The following is a 27,017-nucleotide window of genomic DNA, read 5'->3' as shown; positions in this document are numbered from 1 at the left end:
AGACTCTAAAATTACTCTTCTTTAGGAAGTCTATTACCTTAGTCAGTTGACAGGTAGTTCTACCTATTTATCACTGATAGAAAGCCACCAACTTTTTGTAAAACCTTTAGTATGCCAACCTCTTACCCAAGTTACTCCTGCCAATGAAAAACAGTATTTGTCAGATTCAGGAATGACCCTAGTCTGCTTTGTAATTATTAGTGGTTATAACTATTCAATGTGCTGTCTGTTCTAAAGGGAAGGAAAACAGTGTAGATATATTTGGGGTTGCAGAAAGGATATAGACTGTGAAGGATGTTTCATTTTAAAGGTAAGTTGGCAACCTCCTATGAGATGTTTTGACTACTAAATAGTTAATTTTAGAAAACACAAAGAAATTAGGAAATAATTCTGGCTGAAGATATAGAAGAACATAATAAGAATTCTCTGATTTGTGTCCTTTCTAGGTTTAGGTAATCCCAATGAAACACTCACCTTGCCCTCCCGCAAACCTGGGTCTGTATGTGTGTTCTGATACTCTACCTCACAACAAGGTAAGCCTCCCTCTAGCCTCTAATGCAGGTCAGATAATAGGGTATGGGGTCTCTTTCCCTCTTTCTTTTGTCTTGGAGAATTTGGAAGAGATGCTTAGGCCATGAGGAGTTGAAACATACTCCTGTCTCGGTAAGAACATTTTATAAACTGATGGGTGGAGGCCAAGCTTGCTCCTGAGATGGGCCATGAAGCCTCTTCTATGGTGGTGTGAGAAAGGCCATTTCCCAACCATCTTGTTCATTCTACACACACTAAGACAGAGGAAAATTCAGCCGAGGGCCAATTCTCCCCTAAGAATCCTTTAGTTTAATTATGACCACAGTACATTAAATGTCTGGAAGATGTCCATGTTAGCTCTGCCCCTACTGCTGTTGGTGGTGAAAGGGAGGAAACCCTTTTATTACTGAAAAGACAGGGAAGGATGCTTTTGTGGGTCAAAAACATGGTTGGAAATTCAATTTAATTGAACACCGGGCTACTGTGCTTCTTGTAAATGAACGTCGTTTTGCTGCTAATTTTGTGCTATTTTACCTTTCATTAAAAAAGTAATTCAAGTTAAACTCAGCTGAACAGCAAAAAGCTCTTGATATTTTGAAGCATTTTGGAACAATTACTTTGACGGGAACCCTTGACAGTTAAATGACTCTGTTAAATGAATGTTATAGAAGACACATAATGATTTTTAGTGAAATATTGAATTTAACCACAAATGAGGAAAAACCAGTCATAAGCACTATGGGTGTATTTGAATAATAACATCTTGCTTATGAACCTCAATGGATTCTATAATTTTTAATAATCATGCAATCAACCAGTAAGCTGGTGGGTATGTTTCCATCTTGGTGCTCTCTATTCATTTTTGGTTTATGCTTTTGTTGTTGTCTTTTAATCTAAGAAGCCAATAAGAAAATTTCAAAACTGGCAATAATTTCTTCTTCCATTAGTACAGTATTTTGCAGTTAGGTAATTAATGAGATGCTATCCCATAATTGAAGACCTCCTCTTCTCTTTTTCTTGTTTGCTGAATGAGATTCTTTTACAAAGTAAGAAATCAGCAAAAGTCAAGAGCAGGCTGTGCCTGAGAACGTGTGAATTCACCGTATGCCAGTATTTCCTGCATCTGTGGAACTCAATATTCTTATTCTTATTTTATGGATCGAATGTGAGATAGTATCAAGGCTTTTACATGTTTTCTCATGACTAACAACTGAAAAATGTACTGAAATAATAAAACTGGTACTGTTCAATTTCCTTTTCAAATTCACTTGCATTATAAGTGAGAGAACCCATATGATGATGAAATCTGACTGATTGTAGAATTCTGTTTTGAGGAGAAGAGGAGCGAGAAATTTCAGTAGATGTAAAACTACCAGGGTGGGGATGTTTGAACTGAGAAATGACTCAGAAAAGCAGGAATGTTCTTTATCTTGTTTGTGTGGGGTGAAAAGCTGAGGCTAAGCATACTGAGTGGTATTACTGGCATCTCTGCACACTGGGTGCAGCTGTACTTTCTGATCCTTCCAAGCAAGTGAGGCACAACTTCCCCCAAGTTCTTGCTGCTTCCTGCATTTATCTTCATGTAGTAATTGTCTATTTATACTCTATTTACATGTCTTTTCCCCACTAGAAGGTTACACCCTAAAAGGAGAAAACGTCTCTTGATCTTGCACCCCCAGCATTTCTGATCCACCATAAGCTGTTCAATTAATCTACTTATGAACAAATACTCCTTTATCTATTTCAGTTCACACTGAAATTACATGGAAATGGCTAGTCTAAATATTTGATATCGGCCAAAGGTAAGTCCAGGTACACAGCCAGCTACCTAAATGTGTATTACCTACACTTTTGCTGTTCAATGTGTGGTCCATAGGCCAGCAGCATCAGCACCATCTGGGAGCTTTATACCTATGGAATCTCAGGCTCTGCCTCAGACCCAGGTCAGAATATGCATTGCTACAAGAGCCCCAGATGATTCTGTGCACAGTGAAGTTTGAGAAACATTTATCAATAATATATAATAGTCTGTTGCATGAAGAAGTGATGTATAAATAATGGAGAAGAAACAAGGCCGTGGCATTGAGATTAATGCAGAAGTCTGCTGAGGAAGAGGTAGAGCTCTCTCAGGACAGTCACTTAATGTTCACAGGTGAGAAACTCACTCATACCAGTTCCCTGGGAACCCTTGCTTGATACTTCTTCACACTTTTTCCTGCTTAAAGACATAGATGCTCTTAATAATTGTCTCTTCTCCTTGGTGCAAACAGAGTATTTATCATCAGCATGCTGACATTTGCAGGAGTTTTGGCTTTCTCCATGAAAACTGTGGATGATTGAAAGGATATTGCTGACACCTGAATAAGAAATGCAATGACTCCAAGCTATGTAAATTTAATTATTTGCCTTATTTTTTTTTCAGGAATCTCTTTTCTTTTCCTGAGCTTTGGAGAAGTCCTAGCCATTTTCATTTAAAAGAAATACAAGTCAGCAGAGGTTCACTGAACAGGCTGACACGCAATTTCATAGGGGAAGAGGCGCTATGTCTTTAATCTAATTTGTGCTCTCAATTCCCTGCTAACGTATCTAGGGATCATGATGTATGCATTTACAAGGAGACATCTGTAATGCAGAGTCCAGCTCTGCAATTCTCTGCAACATGGGTAAAAAATTAGTCTGGATTCTTGCAGCCACCCTACAACATGATAAATCTCTATATACTCACAGATGTAGAAATATTCTCGGCCTGGCCTGAATTCAAATCCTAGAGAAAAGGGAGTGAAGAGCTGGAATTTTTCAGAGAACTTCAGTGGTCCATTTGGAGAGTGAGGCCGGTTACATTCCCATCTCTTGAAGCCTTTGGAAGTGTGGTCGCAGGCACTGTACCCATCAAAGTTGACCATGTAGAGGACATAGCGCTCAGTCTTATCTTCTGGGACGGAGTCCTCATAGTGAGGGCAGAAAACATCCAGGTAGTCATTGATACAGACGTCAATGTGGTAGTCACCCCTCTGGAATCTGTTGGAAGAAGAAGAAAATGAAGAAATAATTCATGGTGGAAGGGGTTTCTGGTGTAAATTAGTGGTTGCACTCTTTAATAATTCTAGAACTAAAGGATTTAGTCTAATAAGCTCTTAATCAACACTATTATGATTTTGGAAATGGTTTGAAATATTGCAGTTCTAAATCCAAGCAACAATAAGCCATTTACAGAGGAATTCCACTAAGTTTCTTTCAAAACACCCTAAAAAAGAAGTGCCTCACTTTTATTCTAATTACTACATTAAACATCATTCTTTCAAAAATGAATTTTGATTTGTTGTTGTCCATTTATTCTTAAAATCATACACATTGAAGAAAAGTTTTCATATGTTTAAGATAGTTTCACAATAAATATTTCTGAATATATAAATAAACAAAGAACAAAAATTTACTGGATTTTTTAAATTATAAATGAGATCATTTTCAATTTCCTATGCAAATGTAGAGAATTAGTGCTATTAAACTGCTAGAATTAGAATCATAAAATGTAAAAGTTAAAAAATTCCTGAAGCAATATCTTCATTTTAGAGGAAAATAAAAACCTAAGGCATAAACATGAAGCAGAGAATATTTGAGCTAGACCTACAGAATGAAAACTTTGGATCCTAGTTCAGTATTCTTCTTAGTTCTGCTTAGGTCACCAACTCATTTTATCTCATCACTCTTTTGATGCCATGTTCTTTTCCATCATTAAGAAAATTGAAACCATCTACATCAAATGACTTTTCTCCTGTTTCTTTTGATTTTATAAGTCACATTCTAGGGTTGGACTAGTAAGCTGTGAAAGTCACAAGCCAGGTGACAATAACAAAACCATGGCAAATTCATCCTAAAACATTCAAAATGCATGTACACACATATGTACACACACCATAAGTGTTGAAAATACCACATTTTTTGCTTTAATTCTTACAAATATTTGCTTATTTAATATCGTTCCCTATAAGTTAAAAATATTTTACAGGACCCAGTGATGTATAAAACAGGAATCCTGATGGATACAACTTTCTCAGTCTGAAATTGTGGTGAAAAAGCCTATTAGACTCCTTTGTTTTTAGCAAGTGAGGAAATTCTTCCCTGAGCCCTTGGAAAGGTTCATCATAAAACGCTGTTACTGCTGAAATATGACACTCATAAAGCCATATAATCTTCAAGTCGGACAGTCTCAGCATGAACACTTTCCAGTGATGGTGAGCTTCTGTATTCCATTTTTGGACATCTCTAAATGTTAGAAAGTCTCTTCTTATATTGAGCATAAATCTGCTTCTGTGTAATTTCTACCCAGTGATCCTACTTCTGCTGCCTGGAATTACAGCGAACAAATCTAATTCCTCTTCCACAAGGTAGTCCATAAAACATTTGGAGATGTCAGCTATGTCTCTCTATATCCTCGTTTCACCAGACATGAAAATCCTAATTCCTTTGGTTATCTCTGGTGTAGTTCCCAAACTCCTTTCTAGTTTGTTGACCCTCTCAGGCCCTCCAGTTTCCCAATGTGTTCTCTTAAAATGTAGGACCTAAACACAACAAGGCCCTCTGAGCGCTTGGGACCAATGTTCACCTCAGTAGAAATACACCACTCTTGTTCTGTATGCTAAATATTTACCACAAAGCTGCAATTCCCTTCCAAGAGACACTGTTGTAAAATAATGGAGGCACAACTCATTTTGAGTGAGTCGATATAGATTTAAGGACTGGATCTGCTGTTGGTTGAATGGAAGAGTCATACATCATCCTGAGCCTCAGTTTCCTTATAAATAAGTTAGATAACAATGAGAAGGTTCTTGCCAGCCTCTCATGGGTGCTTCAAGTCACAGCCCAGAAAACTAATAAAAAGCAAATGTGTGTTGATTGATAACATGAGAAATAAGGAAAGATTATCAGGATCCCAAAACAACCATTTAAAAAAAAAAACTAAAATACCCAAGTATTTATTTCTTTATATTTACAGTGATCATGGATTCACTTTTTCTTTATTACTAATAGACAATGAATGATTTGTCAAGATGCAAGGGAAGACTGTGTTGCCTTTAAAATATTTTTGAACATCAAGGTAACATCACTGCCAAAGTACAAAGAAAAGACACTGCAATGTTCAGATGAAAGGGTGCTGGGATGTGAATCATCAGCACTCAGAGTAGCCTGGCAGTTTTGGAGGACAGCCAGACAAGAACGACAGCAGAAGGCAATGCCAAGATGCACTTTATATTATTATATTATTATTACAGATTTTAAAGACATTCAAGGGGGAAGTTTTTTTTCTTTCCCTAAGTGTCACTCATTTTAGCTTCGACTAGCATTTGGCACTGCTCAAAAGTGAAAATAAAAATTAAAACTGCCATTACCCAGACGCTTTCTGTTACTCTTTTATTCTATAATTTCTTTAGTCTATAATTCCTTTATTCCACAAGTTAAAAACATTGGCACTGTTTTTTTTTTTTTGACAACTCAATTTTAACTCCTTATTCCAACTTTTATCACTATCGATGTTGCTAAAATTTTTATAAAGTAAACTGTGGGACTGAAGGGCCACTCTAGGTTGGATTGACCAGTAATCCCTTCCGGTGACATTTTACTTTGTGTGAAAGGTTAACTAAATTACTGTGGTGTTATTTTAGACCTGTAATTCACCCTAGCGATTATTATTTCTGACCCTCTATCCAACGACAAAGAAAAGATGATGATTTACCATGGAAACAATTTACATTTCTGTTTCAGATCTTTAATTTGCATAAATTAGTTTACTAATGCAAATTTCAAAGAATGGAAAATAAAGGTCTAAAAACAACGTCAAGCTGGAGCTCATAAAAGGCATCTGTACAACATACTTAAGTATAATCCAAAGACAAGTTTGGGATTAGATATTCTAATACTATAGCAAATGGCCTTCTTCAGGTACAAAGTGGTGCTGCACCATTCTTTCCTGACCTTCTTTGAAGGGCATAGAAGCATGACTAACATTACTGAGTGCTTATTATGTTACATTCTTTATTTCAATTTAATCTTTACCACTGTCCCACAGAAAACACACTATTACTACATTTATTTAAAGATGAGGAAACTGAGATCAAGAGGTCAATGTTACACAACTAGCAAAATAGTGGAGGCAGAATACAGACCAAAGCAGTCTGACCTCAGAAATAAAGCTCCTGTCTATTCCATTTGGTGAAAGATTAAACTCTAATGTCAAGTCCTGAGGTCTACTCTGTATTCCTCCAAAGGGACAATTCTCATTTTCAGTGAGGTTTTAGTTCTGTTTACAGATTCAACAAATATTTGCTGTATCCAGGATCTATATGTGCTTTACATATGTTATCCAAACTCCTCAAAACAACCCTAATGGGTTATTATCCTTAGTCTCATTTTACCAGTGATAAAATGTCGTTGAGAAAGGATGTTATCTTCTCATTTCAATATTTTTCACACTCAGAACAAAGTTAAAATCTGAACTCAGTCCTTAGAGATTCTAAAGCATATTCCTAATCACAATGTGCTCCTAACCATGATGGCTCTAGAGATCCACCAGTTGTAGAAATTCCCCTTGTAAGATGGAGCCCTCAAGAGTATATGGGTGCAATCAGGTTACCTTAGGTTTATGCTGATCTTTCAGGACAACCCAGACACAAGGTGAACCAGCCATACTCTCTTCCCCACCAGGTTGGAGTGCCAAAAGCTACAGGGTGCCTCAACATGTAGAATGAGCTCAGATGACAAAGTTAGCTCCTGAGTCAAGCATTCATACCATTTCAGTCTTTCAGAGAATAAAGTGTTGTTGGGCTCAGCAGCCATTCACATAAAGAGATTTTTTTTTTTCATCAGGAAACAGCTTTCATAAGCTTTAGCTCATGTTAAAAGAGTAAATTCACATCTAGAAAAAAATGATTCTGCATGCCAGTATTTACCAATGCCATGGATAGCACAGACACTGCTATTACACATTTGTAAATCTCTTGGATATTTTCTTGTAAATGTCTACTCTCTCCTCCTTTTCCTTAATTTCATCTATTGTGTCTGTGCTTCTCTACCTCTGTGAGATTGCAGTGTATGTGTGTGTGTATATATTCTCTCTCTCTCTCTCTATATATATATGTATATATATACATATATATATACATATATACATATATATGTATATATATATATATAAAATCTAGCTGTTCAGCAATAAGGCAACAATAATTGCAATACACTCTACTAAATTAACACATTGGTTCACAATGTAAAATTTGCACTGTTGCCACACTTAGAAAAGTGACTGTGTTTCAGTCAAACGATTACTGCCCTGACTGTTCTCACAATGCATAAGTCTCAAGAGCCAGGAAACATCTTGCCTGCACAGAATGTAGTCCCTGTTCCTCACTGGATTGCATGGCTGCTCAGGTCAATGGTCCATACAACATAATATTATATATATTATGTATGGCAAGAATACATTTTACACATTTATCAAAATTTTGCAGTGACTGGTTGAGAATGTCAATGATATTATAAAAGGATCATTTTGCTTAATTAAGAAGAGGAAAATTCAGCCTGGTAACTAGTCTTTTGTAATCATCTTAAATGCCAAAAATGAATCATGCACTTCACAGTAATTCTTGATCATCCAGAGGCCACCTGAAAGACTAGATAAAAAGCACATTTAAAAAATATATTTTTAATTTTTTATATATAATAGTGGGATTCATCATTACATATTTGTATATACACATGAGCATAGTTTCATTCCCCAGTATATTTTAGGGACTACTGATGGCAAAAGTAACAATTTAAGCTGGGATTGGAACTGAAAAGTGAATTTGTGTCAGTGTTTGCCTGATGACTTTCCATCATATTGCTAAATACAATTTTGATTATCAATTTAAAGCCACTGTTAATACGTCTCCCTTTAATTAACCTGTGTGATGGAGGTGAATCATGACTTGAATGTCAGAATCAAATGAAATAAAGGCAACAAGAAATGACAAATTGTCTTTTCAGTTAGTTATCAACAGTGTGCCCCAACTTCCTTCTGAGATAAGAACCAAATCATCATTTTATGACATTAGTTAGCCTGAATCAAAGAGACTTTGTCCTCCTATTTTATTTTCAACCTTGGGTCCCTGAAAAAAAAGGAACATCTAGTTCTTGAATGGTCTAGGTCTGTCATCAGCCCCAAGTAGAAGTTCTGAACTTCCTCATACTGTCCTTGGTTCCTCTTTGGTAGGAAAAATAGAAATCACCTAGCTTTCTTTCTCAATGACTCTTTTTTCATGGCATTGACCTTACTTCCTCCTCTTCCACATGCTCCTGTGTTGTGGGTATTGACAGCTGGGGAGGATGAACAGAAGGACACAGGAGCCTGCCTGAGCTCAGTCCACAGAGGAGCAGCATCATAAGCCTCTTCTGAGTTCATCTTTAGCCACTTTCTCCTGAGGTTTCACCTCTCATTCCATTCTCATTTACTAAAACCAAAGTACTTTTCATTTTTTGTATCTAGAAAAGGAAGGGTGATGATGTGTATTTAAATGTTTTAAACTGGCCTTTAGCATATGTTGCTGGCAGAGCAAAGAACCTGCTTCCAAGGAAATATGTACTGAGGTATTTTATCAAGCAGCTCCTGAGTGAAGTTTCCTCCCTCCATAAATATAGAAACAATATTACTGAAAGGAGACAGTGTTAATAGAAGTTAGGAAGCTGTGAGGCACTTTTATCCCCCTTCATGTAATATTTTAAACGATTCAATAATGAAAACGTTATTACTCACCAACTTCATAGTTGATTATTACATTTTAAATGTATTTTAATCTGTCAAAGAGGTGATTGTTTTAATATTCCTATTTGAAGAGAATTCCAATGTCATTTCTTTAATTACAAGGCAACCTAATGTATTACATTCTGAAATTGAAATGTAAAAGAAGGATATGATTTATGGTCAAAGATTAAGCAAATTTATCAGCTTAGGTTTCCTCCCAAATTTTAAACTAAATCTAGATTTAATAAATCTTGGCAGTGCTGTCTTTCAGTTCTGCTGTTATTGATTTAAAGGCTCATTTCAGAATAAGTCTCTTTTTAACCACAAGAATTTCTTATTTGTCCAGAAAGGTCGTAACAGGCCCTATAACTGACAAGGGGATTTGGTTTATAAACATGTGTTTGTAAGATGGGCAGGACAGCAGCCTCTGTTGCAGAGCACACTTCTTCTTGTCTCCTTCTGTTCTTCCTTTCAGCACAGAATGCAAGCCTTATGGCTCTCCTATCCTAAATCTGAAGATGCTCTTTTTGTTTTCCTACAGAGGTTAAAACATGAAATACAAATAGTAAACCTAACTTGGGGTAGAAAAATAGTATTCACATCACTCAGGACTGAACGAATATTTGTTTTGCTCTTTTTAAATTTTCTTCCCTCTCATGGGCTGAAACATGCCTGTCTTTGATATATGTTGGTAATCAACTTTCACTTTCCACTCTGAAAGACGCAGAAGCATGGACAATTTCACTATAAGCAGCCCAGTTGTTGAGGGTAGAGGAGATAGTACATGAAGAGCAAGACACATAGTCTCAGTCAGTCCAATCCAACTCTTCTGGGCTCTAGAATATGCCAATAACAACTAATGTTCCTACAGAAGTGAAGATTTAAAAACAAAATTCCCTCCCCCACAGAGATGTGTCCTGCTTATTCTTTTGCAGCTGAAATGCAATACGCTACACCATATATTTTCCCATCCAATGAAGTGTAAGATACTGACAAAACATTTTGCAATCTAAATCTGGGTGCTCAGTTTATCTATTAATGAAAATTTCAACAGAGTTCTTATCCTCACATATGTTGGTAATTATACATTCTACAGTATGAGAGTTTTGCCTTGAATTCAGGAACTGTTGGTAATAAGACATAATTTTCTTGGCCAGAATTCATTAGTCATTTTTTTCTCTCTGTGTGTGTGTGTGTGCACGCACGCGTGTGTATTATGCGTGTGAACTTTCAAAGTGGTTTTAAAATTCCACAATTAATACTAATCACCCATATCAAATAAATGAATAATATTCTCAAATAGCTTGTGCTGTTGCTTTTCTAGTACAAGTTACATCAGTCTGACTGAGTTTAAGAAAATTTATTTCACAGGATAACACCTGTTTCAAATACAAGTCCCACAAAATGTTCTCTCATCCAGTGTTTTAACTCATTTGGAGTTTGTTTCATTAGTTTGACAGAAGACTTCCCAAGGAAACAAAGCATTAAATTGGCAGAGCCTAAACAAGACTTTCCTTCAGGAAGGGACTGGGAGATTTGGGTGACAGTCTAATTGCTTCTAAGCCCCCAAAGAGGCCTGGGGCAGCGAGTGAGAGTGTGTCAACATCAACAGCCAAGTCAGCCAAAGAATTAAGCAGGCAGAGTTCTCACAAACCCAGTGCATCGCAGGGCACTCCAAATAGGTTTCAAATGGGGATTTGAAACAAAATAAAGAATTAACGTCTGGCAATCAGTATAGTCCTAACAGAAGTCATTCCCACAATGCAAAACAGGCTCCTTCACCACTTCAGCTAGTCTGGAGATCCCGGAAAAAGATGCACACGATACTGATACCCTAAGTTATCTAGAGTTTTCCATCCCCTCAAGCACATGGCACAGAACACCTGCCACATATATAGATCCAGCAAAAGCAGATGCAGAGAATCGTGGAACAGGTTATCCAGCTACTGTTCCTGAGAGAACAGGATTGAACAAACTGATTCTGTTCAGGGGATGTGGGAGTCAAACAAACAAATAAGCCACCTGCCAGAATGCTCACTTCCATGTAGCCCTTTTGCCTCCTGGAGGGATGAAGTTACTCAGAAGAATTTCAGGCCATTCTTAGTTTCAAAAATAATAACAAAAGAGAAATAACAAATCTTCACTTTATTAGCCAACTCAAAAAGTAGTTTTTGGAAAATAATGATTTAAAAGTTCTTAAGTACATGGTGTGCCAACAATGAAATACATATTTTTTTAAGCACTAACAATAACTTATTGGAATCATTACTAAGCCTCAGATTTGGCCTTGATTTTCCAATAATTGTGATAACCAAGACCTATAGGGTAAGGAATTAATTTCTATTATTTTTTAAAAGAAAATATGACAAGACAAAAGAAAGGAAATAGATATCGTTTATGTTTTTAAAAAAATGTTTGACTTTCTCTAGGCAAGGGGAAATATAGATTTTTGGTAATGCTAGGAAATAATAAGACTAATAGTAATATTTCATCCAAAGCATGAGGATGTAAAGCAGAATGTTGCTGCTTCTATGCAGGTTGGCAGTAAAAACTAGTTACTTTCATTTGGACCCTTGTAAGCAGCTGGATGCAAACCTGGGATTAGGAATGAGAGTATGAGATAGAGAAAAGAGATCTGGAGTAACTACACATTAGACACCATTCTATAATAAGTATTGAATTCATTCCACCTAAATATGTAGATTTAGAAGAAAACTTGGACTGGCATGCAGATCTCTTTTTCATATATCAATCTCCTCGAAGAAAGTGCTGGTTTTTACTTGTTTCATGATCCTCAGCACTTAACACAATATCTGCACCTAGTAGTGATTTAATAGATGTCCAAAGAAGGGAAATTGTAGGTGAAGGATCTTAGGCACAAGGCTTAACAACAGGAAAACTGTGCAAAGTGTCCAATAAACTTCGGTAGTCAGGGGCCCAGTATTAATTCTTGAGAGGAGTTAAATAACATGATAAACAAAGGTCAAGATCAGGAAACAAAATAATGGAAGACTGCAAAAAGGAAAATGATAATCAGGACTGTTGTTCAAGCAATGCTAGAAAATTATGCCTAGCCGAGTAGACAACTTAAGCACCTAAGGCAGAATGAAAGTTTCTCTCTTGTCATTAAGTCCTCTATTCAATTACCATTTATCGGGGTAATTAAACACTGGAAAGTGATGCCAGGCTAATTGTTAGATTATGATAATTACATGTCTTTGCTATGCTACAGCTGATCAAAATAAGATGTGGTCTCGTGCACTTAGCTAAAGCTGCTCTGTAATCGTCAGAATTTCGTAGAGCACTAGGCCATTTATTACTAATTCATTACAAACCAGGCAGAGAGGCTTATTATTTGTAATGCTCCTTTTTCCCCCACACAGTCTCCTGGAACAAGACTCCCAAAAGGTTAAGCACAGACTGCTGCCTCTCATTGGCCCATTTCCATCCCAATTACACAGCCGAGCAGCATTAGGTGCCTCTATTTGAGAGGGTTCATCAGACGGCTTCACAAAATCCTGCAACCGCCTATCACATTGGCAGGAACACCCAAGACTCTCTTTCAGTCTCTGCCAACCACTGTTCTGCTCTGAGTTGTGTCCCAGCAACCGAGAGTTGGCAATCCAGAGATCTTTGGGTTCGGAGGCTCCCTTCTGCTCAGGTCAGGCCCATACCAGGCTGGGATATGCCCAGGGGTTTGCTCCCATTAGCAGACTTTCTGTGGAATACAGACTGTACTCCTCCCTCCAGACATCCAGTCTCTGTTCCTCCAGTCAAGGTCAGGAGAAGAAACCGACTTTCTCAGGAACCAGCCAGCATCACTGCAAAGCTACCAAGAGCAATTCCAATCTTTGTAGAGAAAGAGTAGAATGACTCCATTGTCTTTGAGCTCCACAAGGCCAGAGTCCCTGACATATATGGAGGCTAGAAACCTTTCCTTCCATCTCTCTGCTACATACTCCATGACACTATTAGTGGGTAGGAAGGTAAACAGGTAAATAACATTCTTCCTTTTGTTTTATCCTGGGACTTCTTAAGCTCTCCTCTGTAACCATCATAACACATTCAGGAAACACAGAGCATCAGATCAAAAGTTGAGTAACTTACTACAAAGTTCATGTCACAGTGTATGCTCTATTTTTTTCCTCCTAGTATTTATGCAGTACTATAGGACTGAATGTTTGTGTTCCTCCCTCCAATTCCCATGCTGAAGCCCAACTCCCTGTATGATTATATTTAGAAATAGGGTCTTTAAAAGAGGGCATAAGGAAAGAACCCTGATCCAATAGCATTAGTGTCCTTTTAAGGAGAGATGCCAGACAGCTGCTCTCTGCATGTTGTGCAAGGACCCAGTGAGAAGGTGGGCATTTGCAAGCCAGGAGGAGAGCCCTCACCAGGCACCAGCTTCTGGTAAATCTTATCTGTAACTTTTAGCTTCCAGAACTTTGAGAAAATAAATTTCTGTTATTTAAGTCCACCAGCCTATGGTAGTTTGTTATGGCAGCCTGAGCAGGCTAATATTGGCAGTTTAAAATTAAATTAATGGTATTGTTGGTGGGGGGTTCAATTACAATACTGCCAGTGACTTTATAGATATAAAAAAATCAATGAAAAACAACTAACTGAAAATGGCCAGAAAGGAAGAAAAAAAAGAGGGAAAGGGGAAAAAAAGCAGAGCCAAGTCACTCACTAGTTTCTGCCATGGGAGACGCTATCCCTTTGCTGTTCTGAGCAAATGGCTGGTCTAAGGGGAGAAGACACATTATTTTCCTAAGTAGGGGTAGTTTCACCTCTGAAATTAACTCATGGCACTGCAAAAACGATTGTATTATCACCTGGCAACTGTGTTATCTCACTGTTTCAGCAAGGCTTTCGCCCAGAGATAGAATGAAGGGTGTTAGAGAAAAGTCACATACTCCATTTTACCCTTCCTTGACCCTGGAAATTAAAACAGAATATGCCACCACCCTTAAAAAAATCATAGAAAGTGTGTTCTAGGAACAAAACAAACCACAGGATATCTTTGTTAACACCAGAACATTTGAAACTGCCATTTTATGCACACATTTACTGGTGGCCTGTGGCTTAAGACTGGGGAGCTGGGGAGCTGAGAACTGCAGTTCATCACATAAAAATGGTTTTGCACTACTTAGTATTATTATTTCCTCCCCACACTCATTAAAAGGATATTCATTCATACAGCTGGATCCTCTATTTACTTTTATAGCCTGGACCACAGAAAGATATATGCAAGAATAATGCAATCATAAAAAATAAGAAACTAATTGCTCTGTCCCAAGGAAACATAGGGGGAGAAAGAAATAAACGATTCACCATTTATTTCTTAGAAATAAATCTAAGCACTTTAGGGGATTCTCAAGTGCTATAATATCTCTACCTACTTAAATGCTTGTCTGTCTCAATGACAGAGAATATGGTTGTTGTTTTTCTCCTTCTGCTTTCGTCTTAATAAACTCTACTTTCAAAATGTCTACCTTGAAAAGAACTATAGTTCAAAGCAAATGCACATGACCTGCCTCTTGAACTTTCAGAATTTTTGGTATTGCTGCAAGATCTGAATGAGCCACTTGTGTGGACCGTGAGGTTTCAGAGGGATGGTTAATGCCAAGCACAAACATGATGAAATAAGAGAGTGATAATGGGCACTCCATGCCGGGTGACAAGTCAGCACTGTGAGCTTTGAGAAGACAGGGTCACAACTGGCTTTCTTCAACACTCAGCAGTACAATCCCAGATCCCAAAGTTTCATGATGTACACATTAACATTTTATTGCTATTCAAACTGTTCTTTCTGTTCAGAGAGAAAAAGAGAACGTGAGCTATTACTGGTCACAAACTCAGCATTGATGAGCTGGGGTCAAAAAACAACAAAGGGGTTTATGAAACCTGTGGGAGATATTAAATCAGTCTGGGATTTAGCACAGATTCCATGCTAAATCTATATCCAATGTGAGGAAAAACATGGCTGTGTCTCATTGCTCAATATATTTACAGAAAAGGGCAATTTCACTTGTTGATGTTTTAATTCAACATCTGGGTACCTACCTTGTGGATGCCAAATATTTAATTAAAGTCATAACACATTTTGTATGCTAAAAGGAACTTGCACATTTTGTCCATTCCACAAATATATAAAGCATGCCTTTCAACCCTATCTCTGGGGAGTAAGGCATGGGCAAACAGGGAACACACCTGGGTATACTCTCAGATTTTCCAACTTGGATATTTATAACTGAGAAGAGGTCACAATAGGTAAGACCAAAGAGCAGCCATCCAAGGATTAAAGAATCCAGTCATTAACTTAAAGATCTAAGTCAAGGTCACTAGAAGTGCTGGTTTCTTTGGTTTTATAAATCTGACTGGGGAAAGTAACATGTGGCACTCACTGGCCAGGTGGATAGCCTAAAAACACAGTCTACGTGGCTGATGAAGAGGAGAACCCACTGTTGGGGCTATGGAGCTTGCTCTGAAGCATGCACTGATATCCAAGGCTGCAGGAAGGGAAGAAGGTGCTCTACCTGCAGAAACACCTTTTCTTCTGTTGATGAAGGCGTCTAGAGTTGTTTGCCACCATATAATTGGAACATGATCTGTAACTTAAAATATACCTCCACTTAGGGTTTTGAATTCTAAGTTACAAATCATTCCAACACACTAAAGGAAGTGAACAGAAAATTAGGAGTTATAGAAAGTGGCTTTTTTCGTTTGTTTTCTTTTAGTGTAAATATGAGTTTCTGGCATAAAAGCTGAAGAAATATACTTACATATGCATAGAACTTCCCGGTAGAGCATTAAATTTAGTTTTGTTTATTTTTAAAATGAGGGTGGTGGCTTTGAGATATAATAAATATCTCTAACTATGTCAGAGATGTTTGGAAATATATGGCAACATGAAATACTGCTATTCTTTGACAATTAGGACTTTTACAAATTCATATCACACATGAGAAAATTGTGTTGGTTCTAATGACTAGAGAAATTTATAAGACAACTCAAAATTCAATACGTCACTCCTGCTTTTCTTAATGGTAAATTGCAACCCAGCATCTTTGAGCATTAACTGATTAAAAATAGAATTCTCAGCGCAATATTTATAGCTCAGTGTTTATGTATGCTATCAAATCTATGGATTCCTCTAACATGCAACTTTCAAATATTCAGTTGTCACTGAACAGTTACAACTAAGTTAAAATTCTAACTCAACACTTCTTTAAAACACCAGGTTATTAGCCTTTGTATTTCCAGACACTACCCATGTTTATTAGTCCTAACCTACAGTAATTACAAATGCATATAGCATGCATGACATAAGCCTGTAAAGAGAGGGCCTGCTTATTTTCCCTTGATGCTCAACAATAATTACACTGAAAACCCTACTTCTGTATCTAGACTAGAGAGAGACATAATAGCAGAAGAAATTGTGAGACATCATTTCATCCAGCTGTTTGCTTTCAAGACTGTTAATTATCTAGTCTCTTTTTTTGAAAATCTCCAGCGAGAATTTCAGTCTTAAATAGTAGCTCTTCCCAGGACTTACAGATATCACTCAAAATTCAATTCATAAGGAAATTCTCTTTTCAAGGGCATCCAGGTTTCCACTGTGCTTCAGAGTATCCCACTCACCCCTACCCAATAAGAAGATTTGAGAAAAAAGTGGAGGGAATTTAGCTCATGTTTTCCTAGGAAAGTCAAGCGGATGGTATTATCGACTGTCTACTGCATTAGCAATTTCCAACTGAATTACAAACGGTTTCCCTGCATCATATTGCTATTGTTCAATACCATTTTCATTGCCTTAATGAAACAAAGCTATGTAATATAACCATAAAGTACTGATTACAGTTAACTGTAATGGAAAAGAGCTAAGGAAAGACCTATTTTTAAAATATGTGAAGAAAAAGATACGAAATGCTGATACTTAGCAGACACTGTTTTTTTTTTTTTTTTTTTTTTTTCCTTTTCCTTTTTTCTCTTTTTGGCTTCCTGGATTGGGATCAAAACAACGCTGACAAATTAATTCTTTCTCTTCCAACAATACAGATGGTATTTCCCCTAAGATAGAATTTCTAGGAGATTTCCCAAAGAGTAAAAGTTCCCCAGGTTCTAAAAAAAGCCCTGAATTTTACATGTGTCTTTAAAAGTGTCTACTTCAAATCAGAGTATTTGCCTAATCCCATGAAAGAGGATATCCAAAATTTTTCCTGGGGTACAGGTTTCTCTCTGCCTGTAGGTGAGTACTTTGGAGAAGTGCCATCGTGAAACCATTAGTGCACTACTTATTGCCCTATATTAAATCAACCAGCAACACAAATGATCAGGTTGCTGTGCTGGGCTGGAGGCTGCCCAAGTGAGATGGCAAATCCATGGCTAAGGTTTCTGCCTTTTAGCAAAGGCAATGAAGATTATTTGGCAGCTCCTTATGTACCCAGCTCCTTTCCCATAAATAGAAGCAGCAAACAAAGAGTTGGAAGCAATAGGCAAAAGAGAGAGAGAAAATTCTTGGGTGTCCCTAGATATATTATGGGGAGAGGCTGTAGTGCCAGGCACTTGTGATATTCTTGCTAGAGTTATTGTACCCCTACCCCCAACAAATAACCCAGTATAATTGGAGTAATGGAGAACAGAGCACATTGCAACCACTCCCCAAGCATTTCTTAAGAGTAAGCTGGTGACAGTTAATAAAACTACTGTGCAATGCTGTAGTGGCAGATGATCTGTGACTGCCCTGGTTCTAGATACTTACACATTTAACATCTGAAAAATCCTCCCTGCTATTTCCTCAGAGGATATGGTATAAATGTAGAGTATGCTGGAAATGCCTGAATGTCAAGATCAGAGAGTAGTTTCGCCAAGACAAACTCTGGTCTCAGAACAAACCCTCTGGGGATCTTTGCAAGTGTTCATATTTCTATGAGAAACACTGAGGATACCATCGTCCATGTGGACACAACATGCTAGGTTCTACACACTGTATTTGATGCATCGATCTGATGACAGTGGCTCAATGCAGTCTCCTCAATGCTCAATTTACTAGCATTTTCTCATTTTTTGCACCCCAGAAAAAAAAGCTAAAAATAAACCAGGGTGCTATCTGTTAGACCTCTTTCAATAATGTCTATTACTTGAAAGAGAACACACATTTATCTCTTCCTATTAGAGTGCTAATTTATGCAAGTTCATTTGCCTTTTGTGTCTATTGATTGGATTCTTGTTGTCTCATCCTCTGTACTCCATTAGAATCCTCGCTGACTTAACAATAATGCAAAACCCAGACAAAATTTGTACAGCTTTTATACGCTTTTGCATCTATAGCCTATTTAAAAGTTTGCATAAGCAAGACAGTATAAGTAGAAATTATGGTCTACACGAGAAAGCATTTCATTTCATCACAGCAGAAAGAAAATCTGAGAGAAGATGAGAATACTTAATGATTGAACTTCTCTTTTCAGTTTTAAATAGTCACGTCTGAACATTTGAAAAGAATCCTGTGCTTCAGGCATGCTGAAATTAAAATAGAAGCACAATTTGAGTTTACAGATTATAAAACCAGTAAGCACAGCTGCTAAATGCAGGACAGGAATGGCCCTCCTTTTCCAAATCTGTTTGTGTAAGACAGTCAAACATAGAAGCAAAATTTCTTTTACTGTGAAAACTGGAAGAAAACAAAGCTCACCCGAGAAGAACATTTTTCAGATATTGTTTGTATATATTTGCTTCTAGTCTCAAATAATTCTCAATTCATTAAGAATCTACCTACCTGCCTGCTAACTACTTACCTACCTATAGATAAACTCTGTATCTACATATCTAGTATCTATCTATGTAGATAGATATGGATATAGATATATCCTAACATATTTTTCAATATTAATTAGTCCAAATGCTTTCTCTTTAGGAGTTCAAACAAAGAAATCTAATTTTACTTTTAGAATAATGATTAAAAAACTTATTAAATAAGTAATAGAAAAACTGTTGATCATAGGACAAGAGAGTACAAAAGTTCAAATTTGAAATGTGATTTTAAACTCCAAAGAATATTTTAACCTTGTTTGTGCAGAGCTCACATATGCTCTTTTGAAGAGCTGATAACTATTTCTTCTTGTTTTAACTTCACTAATTTATCCATGTCCAAAAAGGAAGAAGGGAAATATGAAAGTACAGTATGAATCTGGTCTCATCCTCCTCCAGGTGATTTCTGGAAGCAGGGATCCTACAATGGAGAAATCACAAGATGTTCATGAGTCCATGAAAAGAGAGGCTTTTTTGGCTTATTGAGCATTCTGAAATTGCTCTGAGCAGTGATGTCTGACAGAGGCAGAGGGACTCCTGGCAGGTGTGGAGGTCAGCCACCCAGACCTCTCTAAGGATGGTTGCAAATAGCACAAGATGTCCAGGAACTTTAATAGGCATCCTCTGAACCACTTGGGAGGTGTCAATAATAAAAAGTGGAAATCAGAGTGGAAAGGAAATTTCATCTTTAATCCTTCTTGTGGCACCTGGCTTTTTTAGCACATATGGTATGCAAAGTTTGTTAATGTCTAGAGGTCATCAAGAAAACAGAGTTGATCAAAGATATTTCAACTTTATAGACATCTATCTGATAACTGAGAAGAAACAACTATCTTATTGGTTGTGGTGGGCAGCACAGAAAAACGGGTCCATAGAAGGGGATAGACAGCCATCTGCCTTCCTTCTAATGTGGATTCTGCTACTACTAATTGTGTAATATTGGCATGTATGTTACTTCTCTGAACCTCAGTTTTCTCATCTGTAACATCAGAATAACAATGATGCCTCATTCCTAAGACTTCTGTTAAGGTTAAATAATAAATGAACAGATGAAAACTAAAAGTAAAGCACTTGACAAATAGTAAGTGCTCAATAAATACTAATACAAGGTGAGAGGAATATATACAATTAGATTATTCACATAGCTCAAAAAATTGACCACTAAAAGCAAAGAAATTTTAATACTTTTGAAAACTATCTTGAGATTCTCAAAGAACTTTAGAAACAAAAATTTCTAAATTGTGACATATTTTGAGTAGGATGAATATAATTGTAACAAATATTTGTGAAATAAGAAAAACAGACTTTTTATTTTTTAGTTGTAGATGGACACATTACTTTATTTAATTTACTTAATTTTTATGTGGTGCTGAGGATTGAATACAATGCATCACATGTGCTAAGCAAGCACTCTACCACTGAACCAGAACCCCAGCCCCAGGAAAATTGACTTTAAAAAAAATATATATATATATTAAAAAAATATATATATTAGTTGTAGTTGGACAAAATACCTTTATTTTATTTATTTGTTTGTTTTTATGTGGTGCTGAGGATCGAACCTAGGATCTCATGTGGGCTAGGTGAGCACACTCTACCACTGAGCCACAATCCCAACCCCAGGAAAATTGACTTTTATAGGAAGTTTTTTAGAATAGGGAGAAGATGCTGATTCTTTCAAAGGTTTTCCTGTGCACACATGAGGACAGTTCAGTTACTTTTTCAAAGTGTTGTACATGTAGATATACAGAGGAAGTGTGGACCATTGCCTATGTGGTATGATTTCTGGGACAAAAAGGCCATCTTTAAACAGAAATAGGTTCCCAAAAGTGAACATTAGTCTTTAAATATGTGTGAAGTGTTATTCTCTTTGGGAGGGAGATCATACTTGCCAGCTACTGCATTCATATATTTTCATTTCTCTGACCCATTAATACCTGTCACCTAGCAGAATTAAAAGCCCTGAGAGACTACTGAACACGGTGGGTAAATTTTGATGAGAAAGAACCCTGGGAAACTAGACACTGGACAGAATGATGGACGTTCAGGTTGAGACAGAGCATCACTGAGCCTTCTCAGTTCTACTGAGGTTGGCTTAACAGACCATCTTCACAATTGGATTAGAATAAATATTTCTCTACAGGAAGAGCTGTTTTAACTTAATCTTGAAAATTACACTTCACTTGAGCAATATGATATTTGATTGACCTTCTATCCTTTCTTAATTTGATTGGCTTTTCACATATTTACATCCTGTCTTTCTTCATTCTTTAATTAATTCATTCAAGACAAGTATATCGATCACTTCCTATGGCTCAGACACTGTATTTGAAGGTTAAGAAACAAAAATGAACCAAAACATAGTCCTGCCCTACAGGAACTGACAATCTAGGACCCTGGGGGTAGGGGAATAGCACAAATAAATCCTGCCATAAAATGTGATACATGTTGTAAAAGAAATTTATCTCAAATACTGTGGAAAACAGGTAACAGCAACAAACTTTCAAAGAGTTCTGGATGACTTCACAGAAGAGCCACATCTTGGAGGATGGACAGAATCATTTGAGGAGAAGGGGAGGAGTGGGCTTCCAGGCTAGGTTACATGTTCAGAAGCTTGAAGCAAGGAGTTTGCTGAGAGAGAAAATGAGGCCTCAAAGGAGTGTTAAAACTTTAACTTGAAAAAGGACTTTGACAGGCAATGAAGAACCAGTGAAGATTTTTGAGAAGGTAGAGGACATGATCGGATTTGTATGGCAACATGATCCTTCTTTTAGCCCTGGAGAAGACAAACTGGATGGAGAGAAAGCCTAAAACAAGAAGACCATTAAGGAGTCTATTGCAACAGGCCAGGCAAACAAACACAGGTCTCACAGGCTTCAGCTGAGGCCTCCTTATTCCCGGGCACCTGCCAATAACCAATCCAGTAGTGCATCCATTCTGTAACTATTTGTAGAGGCCCTATGGAATGCATACTTAGCACTGTGGAAAGCTACAAATCAGGTTAGCCACAAAATCTTCCCTTCTTCACGTGATTGTCTAGACATGAAGAGGGCTTAACGTGGGCATTTGTAGAATTAAAGAAAAGGAGATGAACAAGAGAAAGGTTATACCCAGGCAGAAACATCAGAGAGGGTTAAAAATAATCCCCATCATTTGTTCATTATTTTACAGTTCTTACATATCACCAAATGTCACAGGGTATTGTGCAGCGGCTGAAGGAACCGTGACTGTGAAGTTTAAAAACCTGGGTTTAAATACTGTCTGCCTTTTAAACTTGGGCAAACCACTTAATCTTTGTGTCTCACCTTTTAAATAAATAAATGAAAAACTAGGTGTCCCAAAGATTCTATGATGCCATTTTTATTTAACACAAGGAACACACAGAATTATCAGCACAGGCTTTGTGACTGAATTGTCCCTAGTTCTGCAAAATACACATATCACTACTGACTAGAAGCTACAAAAGAATCTGCAGTTACCGTTTATCACACCGTTTTATCCCTCCACCTGCTCTCAGCTCTACTGAGGGCCAAAGCAGCACAACAGGAAACAGCAAATATAATGATGAGAAAAATCAGTGAAGTCACCATTTAATAATTTCCCTCAAGTATATTCTCACCTGTTTCCTAGCATCTCATAATATCTCAAGTCCTTGAGGAGCTTTCCAGGTTCCAACAACTCCAAAAAGGAATATAAATATGTAAGGTACACTCAATCAAAATTATTTTACACCTGTTCTCTTCTACTAAAAATGATAAGAAAGAATCTGCATTATCCTCTCTGGACAAATAAAACTTTTTCTCTTCCAAATCCTTTGGAAGGTAATTAGATGCCTTAAGTACAGGGGTAATTTAAGATTTTTGTCCATCTCCAAAACGTTGACAATATGTGAAACAGATGGAGGTCATTTCTTTTATTCCTCTAACTTTTCCTTTTGGCTCTGAGGAACGGCACGGTGACATGAATGTTTTGCTGTTATGTGTGGTAGACAGACCTGAAGGTCCCAAAGGTGAGGCAAATCATACCCTTTGAAATGCTGTGTTATTTTTGTCAATAAATTCGGATTAACTATGAAAGAAAGCCTTGAAATACTTCACATGCCTCAACTTCTGCGTTAGGAGGAAGGTGGAGAATGATGGGAGAGGGGAGGGGATATGCTAAACTGATGATGATGATGATGATTGGTAATCATTTCGATTCACTGAAATCAAATGGCTTTCCTAACACCATGGGCCTGCTCTGTGACTCATTTAGAATTCTAGAAGCAAAAGGGCTTTTTGTTGTTGTTGTTGTTGTTGTTAACCTATCTAGATAGTTTTCTAGGAAGTTACTAACAGGAACCAAGATTTAAATCAAATCACAGTCTACAGTTATAAAATGCCTTCTGCAACTTTCCCTCTCTGGTCTTCTTTTTACAGTATTTTGGTTGACTAAATTTTTTCTCTGCCTGATGGCTTTAAGTGTGTTTGATGTTATAATTCATACATAACAACATTTGTGAGAGTCTAATGCCTGAAAGTGTTACTCAGTAAGTCAAATATTTTTTCTACTTTTGCTCCTAAAATTTTGCCTCTAATTGTTAAAAGCATGAAACACTGAGCAATTAGAGGGCTAAGGGTGAAAGCCAGGGCATTGGATATATGTGGTTCATCTACTAAATGCTCCAACAAAGTAGTCATTATTTCACATCAACTGGACTCTGTTTTGTAAGAGACACTGGGTTGTTTGGAATTCTAAAATTATACATATAGTATTGCTGAGGTCAATCAGAGACCACTCAAACCAGTGAGGATACGCATTATGCTTATATGAAGTAATATTTTAAAAGTCACCACACTTTACCATTTGTGCCATTCCTTAAAAGAAAATGGATAAATCTAGAGGCTTTTCATTTTCTTTAGATAAGCACAAGAAACTGAGTGCTGCTTGGCCTTAGCATTTGATCCCTGAAGGTTAATCCCTTGGGAGGTCAGAGAGCATTCTTCACACTATCCTAGAGCACCACACTCTATTCTATAGCATAAAAGCTGAGGGTCTTACCAAGATAGAAAATGTTAAATATAGTTTATTAGACTATTAAAAGTTTATAACATCACTTTACTATTCCTTGGTATTCATCAATAAACCCCCATTGATCTCTACAGGAATCTTAATGTAGCCTCTTGTACAGTAATACCTATGTGCTCAAGCTTCAAAGATCCATTTATTTCACGTGTGTAATTTGCCCACTTATTCCTGCTGAGATAATACTCCCAGTTTAATTGCCCATGGAGCAACTGGATAAATCAGCTATGTTGGTTTTTATTAGCTGTCTACACATATGTGTAAAGAAAAACAAAAAAGCAAGATGGTTCAAGTTATACACTGCAAAGATTAGAATAGTTTTTTTTTTGCTATGAAACTGAAAAATGGACCCAACAGATATCCCTAGATATTGCAAAATGAAAAAAAAAAGTTTAAATACACTTGGAGTTGCCAACTATTTCATTGTTTCAGAGGCAGAGAATAAATAATCTTACATTGATTTATAAACGTAGATTTATTTATGCACAAAGAAAGAATAAATGGGGGTAAATAGATAAATGAATGGATGAATAAATGAATGAACAAAATCACAGAAAAAAAAATTACCCAAGCCTGAACCCACTGTAGAAATGTCAGACTTATAAAGCTGACATTTACTCATAGGAATTTAAGCCTATTGTCACTTGATGATCAACACTATATTGAAAGAAAAGTTACTGTATGTAAAGAAAATTATTATTTCCTATATGTTGAACCTTTAAACAGTCATTTCTAATTGATCTTTCCATTAAAGCCATTAGCCAAATATAAGTCATAGGCCACACACTTGGGAGAATGCATACACACAAAGGCCTAACTTAAAAACATAAAATTAATACGTTAGTGGAAATCTTAGTCCTTCAAAGAAGTGGAAAGAGGTGCTTACTTGGATTCTTCCTTTTTTCTTCTTTTAAAAAAAATTGGTATGAATGCTGTATTCTCACCAAAGAATAAAAATCCCTATATTGTTTTGAATAAATCTCTATTTGATCTTCTGGTTTCCTCCTAAAGACACTTTATTGCTAAATGATAATATACTATTAAATTGGTTACTGAACTATATGGCATATATTTAACTATAAACCCTGGAACACAGTCACATTCTAGACTGAGTTCTAAAACTGGTAGTATGTTGAGATAGAAGCATGTGAAGGCTATTTGAGCATAGTAGATATGGAAAGAGCTGAGGAAAGTCATTGCTTTATTTGTTTTTGTTTTTTTTTAATTTCCAATATCCAGTAAAATCAGATAATGACCAGACTACAAAAAATGAACAAATCTTCTACTCAGAACAAACTTTATGTCATTTGAAAAGTAAGAACATGTATTAATGCCAATGGGTCTTTGGTTATCCTGATTTAAATATAGCTTAAAATATGCTGAATCTATTATATGTGGGGCTCTTTCTTATGCACTATACATACATGTATTTTCCACGGGAATCAAAGTCTAGAAATTGAGTTCCATAAATGCTTAGGTTCAGAAACAAACAAACAAAAAACTCCTTATAGGTAATTGATTTCATGAATTTTGAAGCTATTGACTAGGTGATTTTACTAGCAGTGTTGCCTGCCAAATTTCCACTTTTGAAAATTTCAATAGCTTGTGGTCTCAATTTAAAATAAACAAGAACTCACAAACTGAAGCAATTCCAGAGATGAAAGGCAGACCCTAACAGCAGCAGGTGGAGCAGAGTAGGCATTATCGACATACTTGTTGATATGATTCAAGAGTGCTCAAGGCCATCTGATGCTAAGGGCCACATGTGAAATCAGCAGAGGCCTAACCTGGCTAATTCTCTCCCCTGATTGTGACAGGTTTGATTAGAAGAATAATCAGCTCTCAGCATCCTGTAGGCAGAAGTGCCAACTGAGTGCGTGTTTGTGTGTGTGTGTGTGTGTGTGTGTGTGTACTTCTGCACATGCACAGTGGAATGAATGCTGGGTCACCATAAATCCACCCTTAAAATCTTAAAGGGGTTCCACTACGAATGAAATCAAACAATTTCCCTCATAATTAGCATGAGCATTTTACTTCTGTCACTTTTAAATTGATTTTATACCAAGTAAAGCAAATGCAGATATTGTCTTTTTAAAAGTAAAAATATATTTGTATTTTGTAACTGAAAATAGAAGTCATGAGATGAAATCTCAGTGTAGTTTTAATATGTATATCTCTTAATCACTAGTCATGTTGAACATGGCAATTATCAAGAATATAAGTAACAATAAATGTTGGTGAGGATGAGGGGAAAAAGGCACACTCACACATTGCTGGTGGGACTGCAAATTGGTGCAATCTCTCTGGAAAGCAGTATGGAGATTCCTCAGAAAACTTGGAATGGAATCACCATTTGACCCATTCCTCGGCATATACCCAAAGGACTTAAAATTAGCATACTATAGTGACACAGCCATATCAATGTTCATAGCAGCTCAATTCACAATAGCTAAGCTATGGAACTAATCTTGGTGCTCCTCAGGAGATGAATGGATTAAAAAATGTGGTACATATACATAATGGACTATTACTCAGCCATAAAGAAGAATAAAATTATGGCATTGGCTGATAAAATGGATGGAACTGGTGACTATCATGCTAAGTGAAATAAGCCAATCCCCCAAAACCAAAGGCCAAATGTTCTCTCTGATATGAGGATGCTGGCTCATAATAGGTGGGGTGGGGGTTGGGGGTTGACATGGAAGTTCATTCAATTGGATGAGGGGGAAAATGAAATGGGAAAGACAGTAGAATAAATCAGACATAACTTTCCTACATTCATATATGAATATTTGACTGGGGTACCTCTGCATCATGTACAACCACAAGAATGGGAAGT

At 36.9% G+C, this 27,017-nt stretch overlaps 1 protein-coding gene across 2 annotated transcripts in view; it reads right to left on the bottom strand.

The window, feature by feature from the left end:
• The window catches only part of EFNA5 (ephrin A5), a 276,222-nt gene that overhangs the window by 45,619 nt on the left and 203,586 nt on the right, over positions 1 to 27,017 (bottom strand). For both annotated transcript variants that reach the window (XM_081280461.1, XM_081280462.1), the window contains exon 2: positions 3,257 to 3,549. In XM_081280461.1, coding sequence (XP_081136587.1) covers positions 3,257 to 3,549 — 293 coding nt within the window. The remainder of the gene's footprint in view (positions 1 to 3,256; positions 3,550 to 27,017) is intronic.

The sequence above is a fragment of the Spermophilus citellus genome (assembly GCF_964194105.1).
Source record: "Spermophilus citellus genome assembly, chromosome: 1".
NCBI classification, from domain to species: Eukaryota; Metazoa; Chordata; class Mammalia; order Rodentia; family Sciuridae; genus Spermophilus; species Spermophilus citellus.
This window is presented reverse-complemented; position numbering and strand designations above follow the sequence as displayed.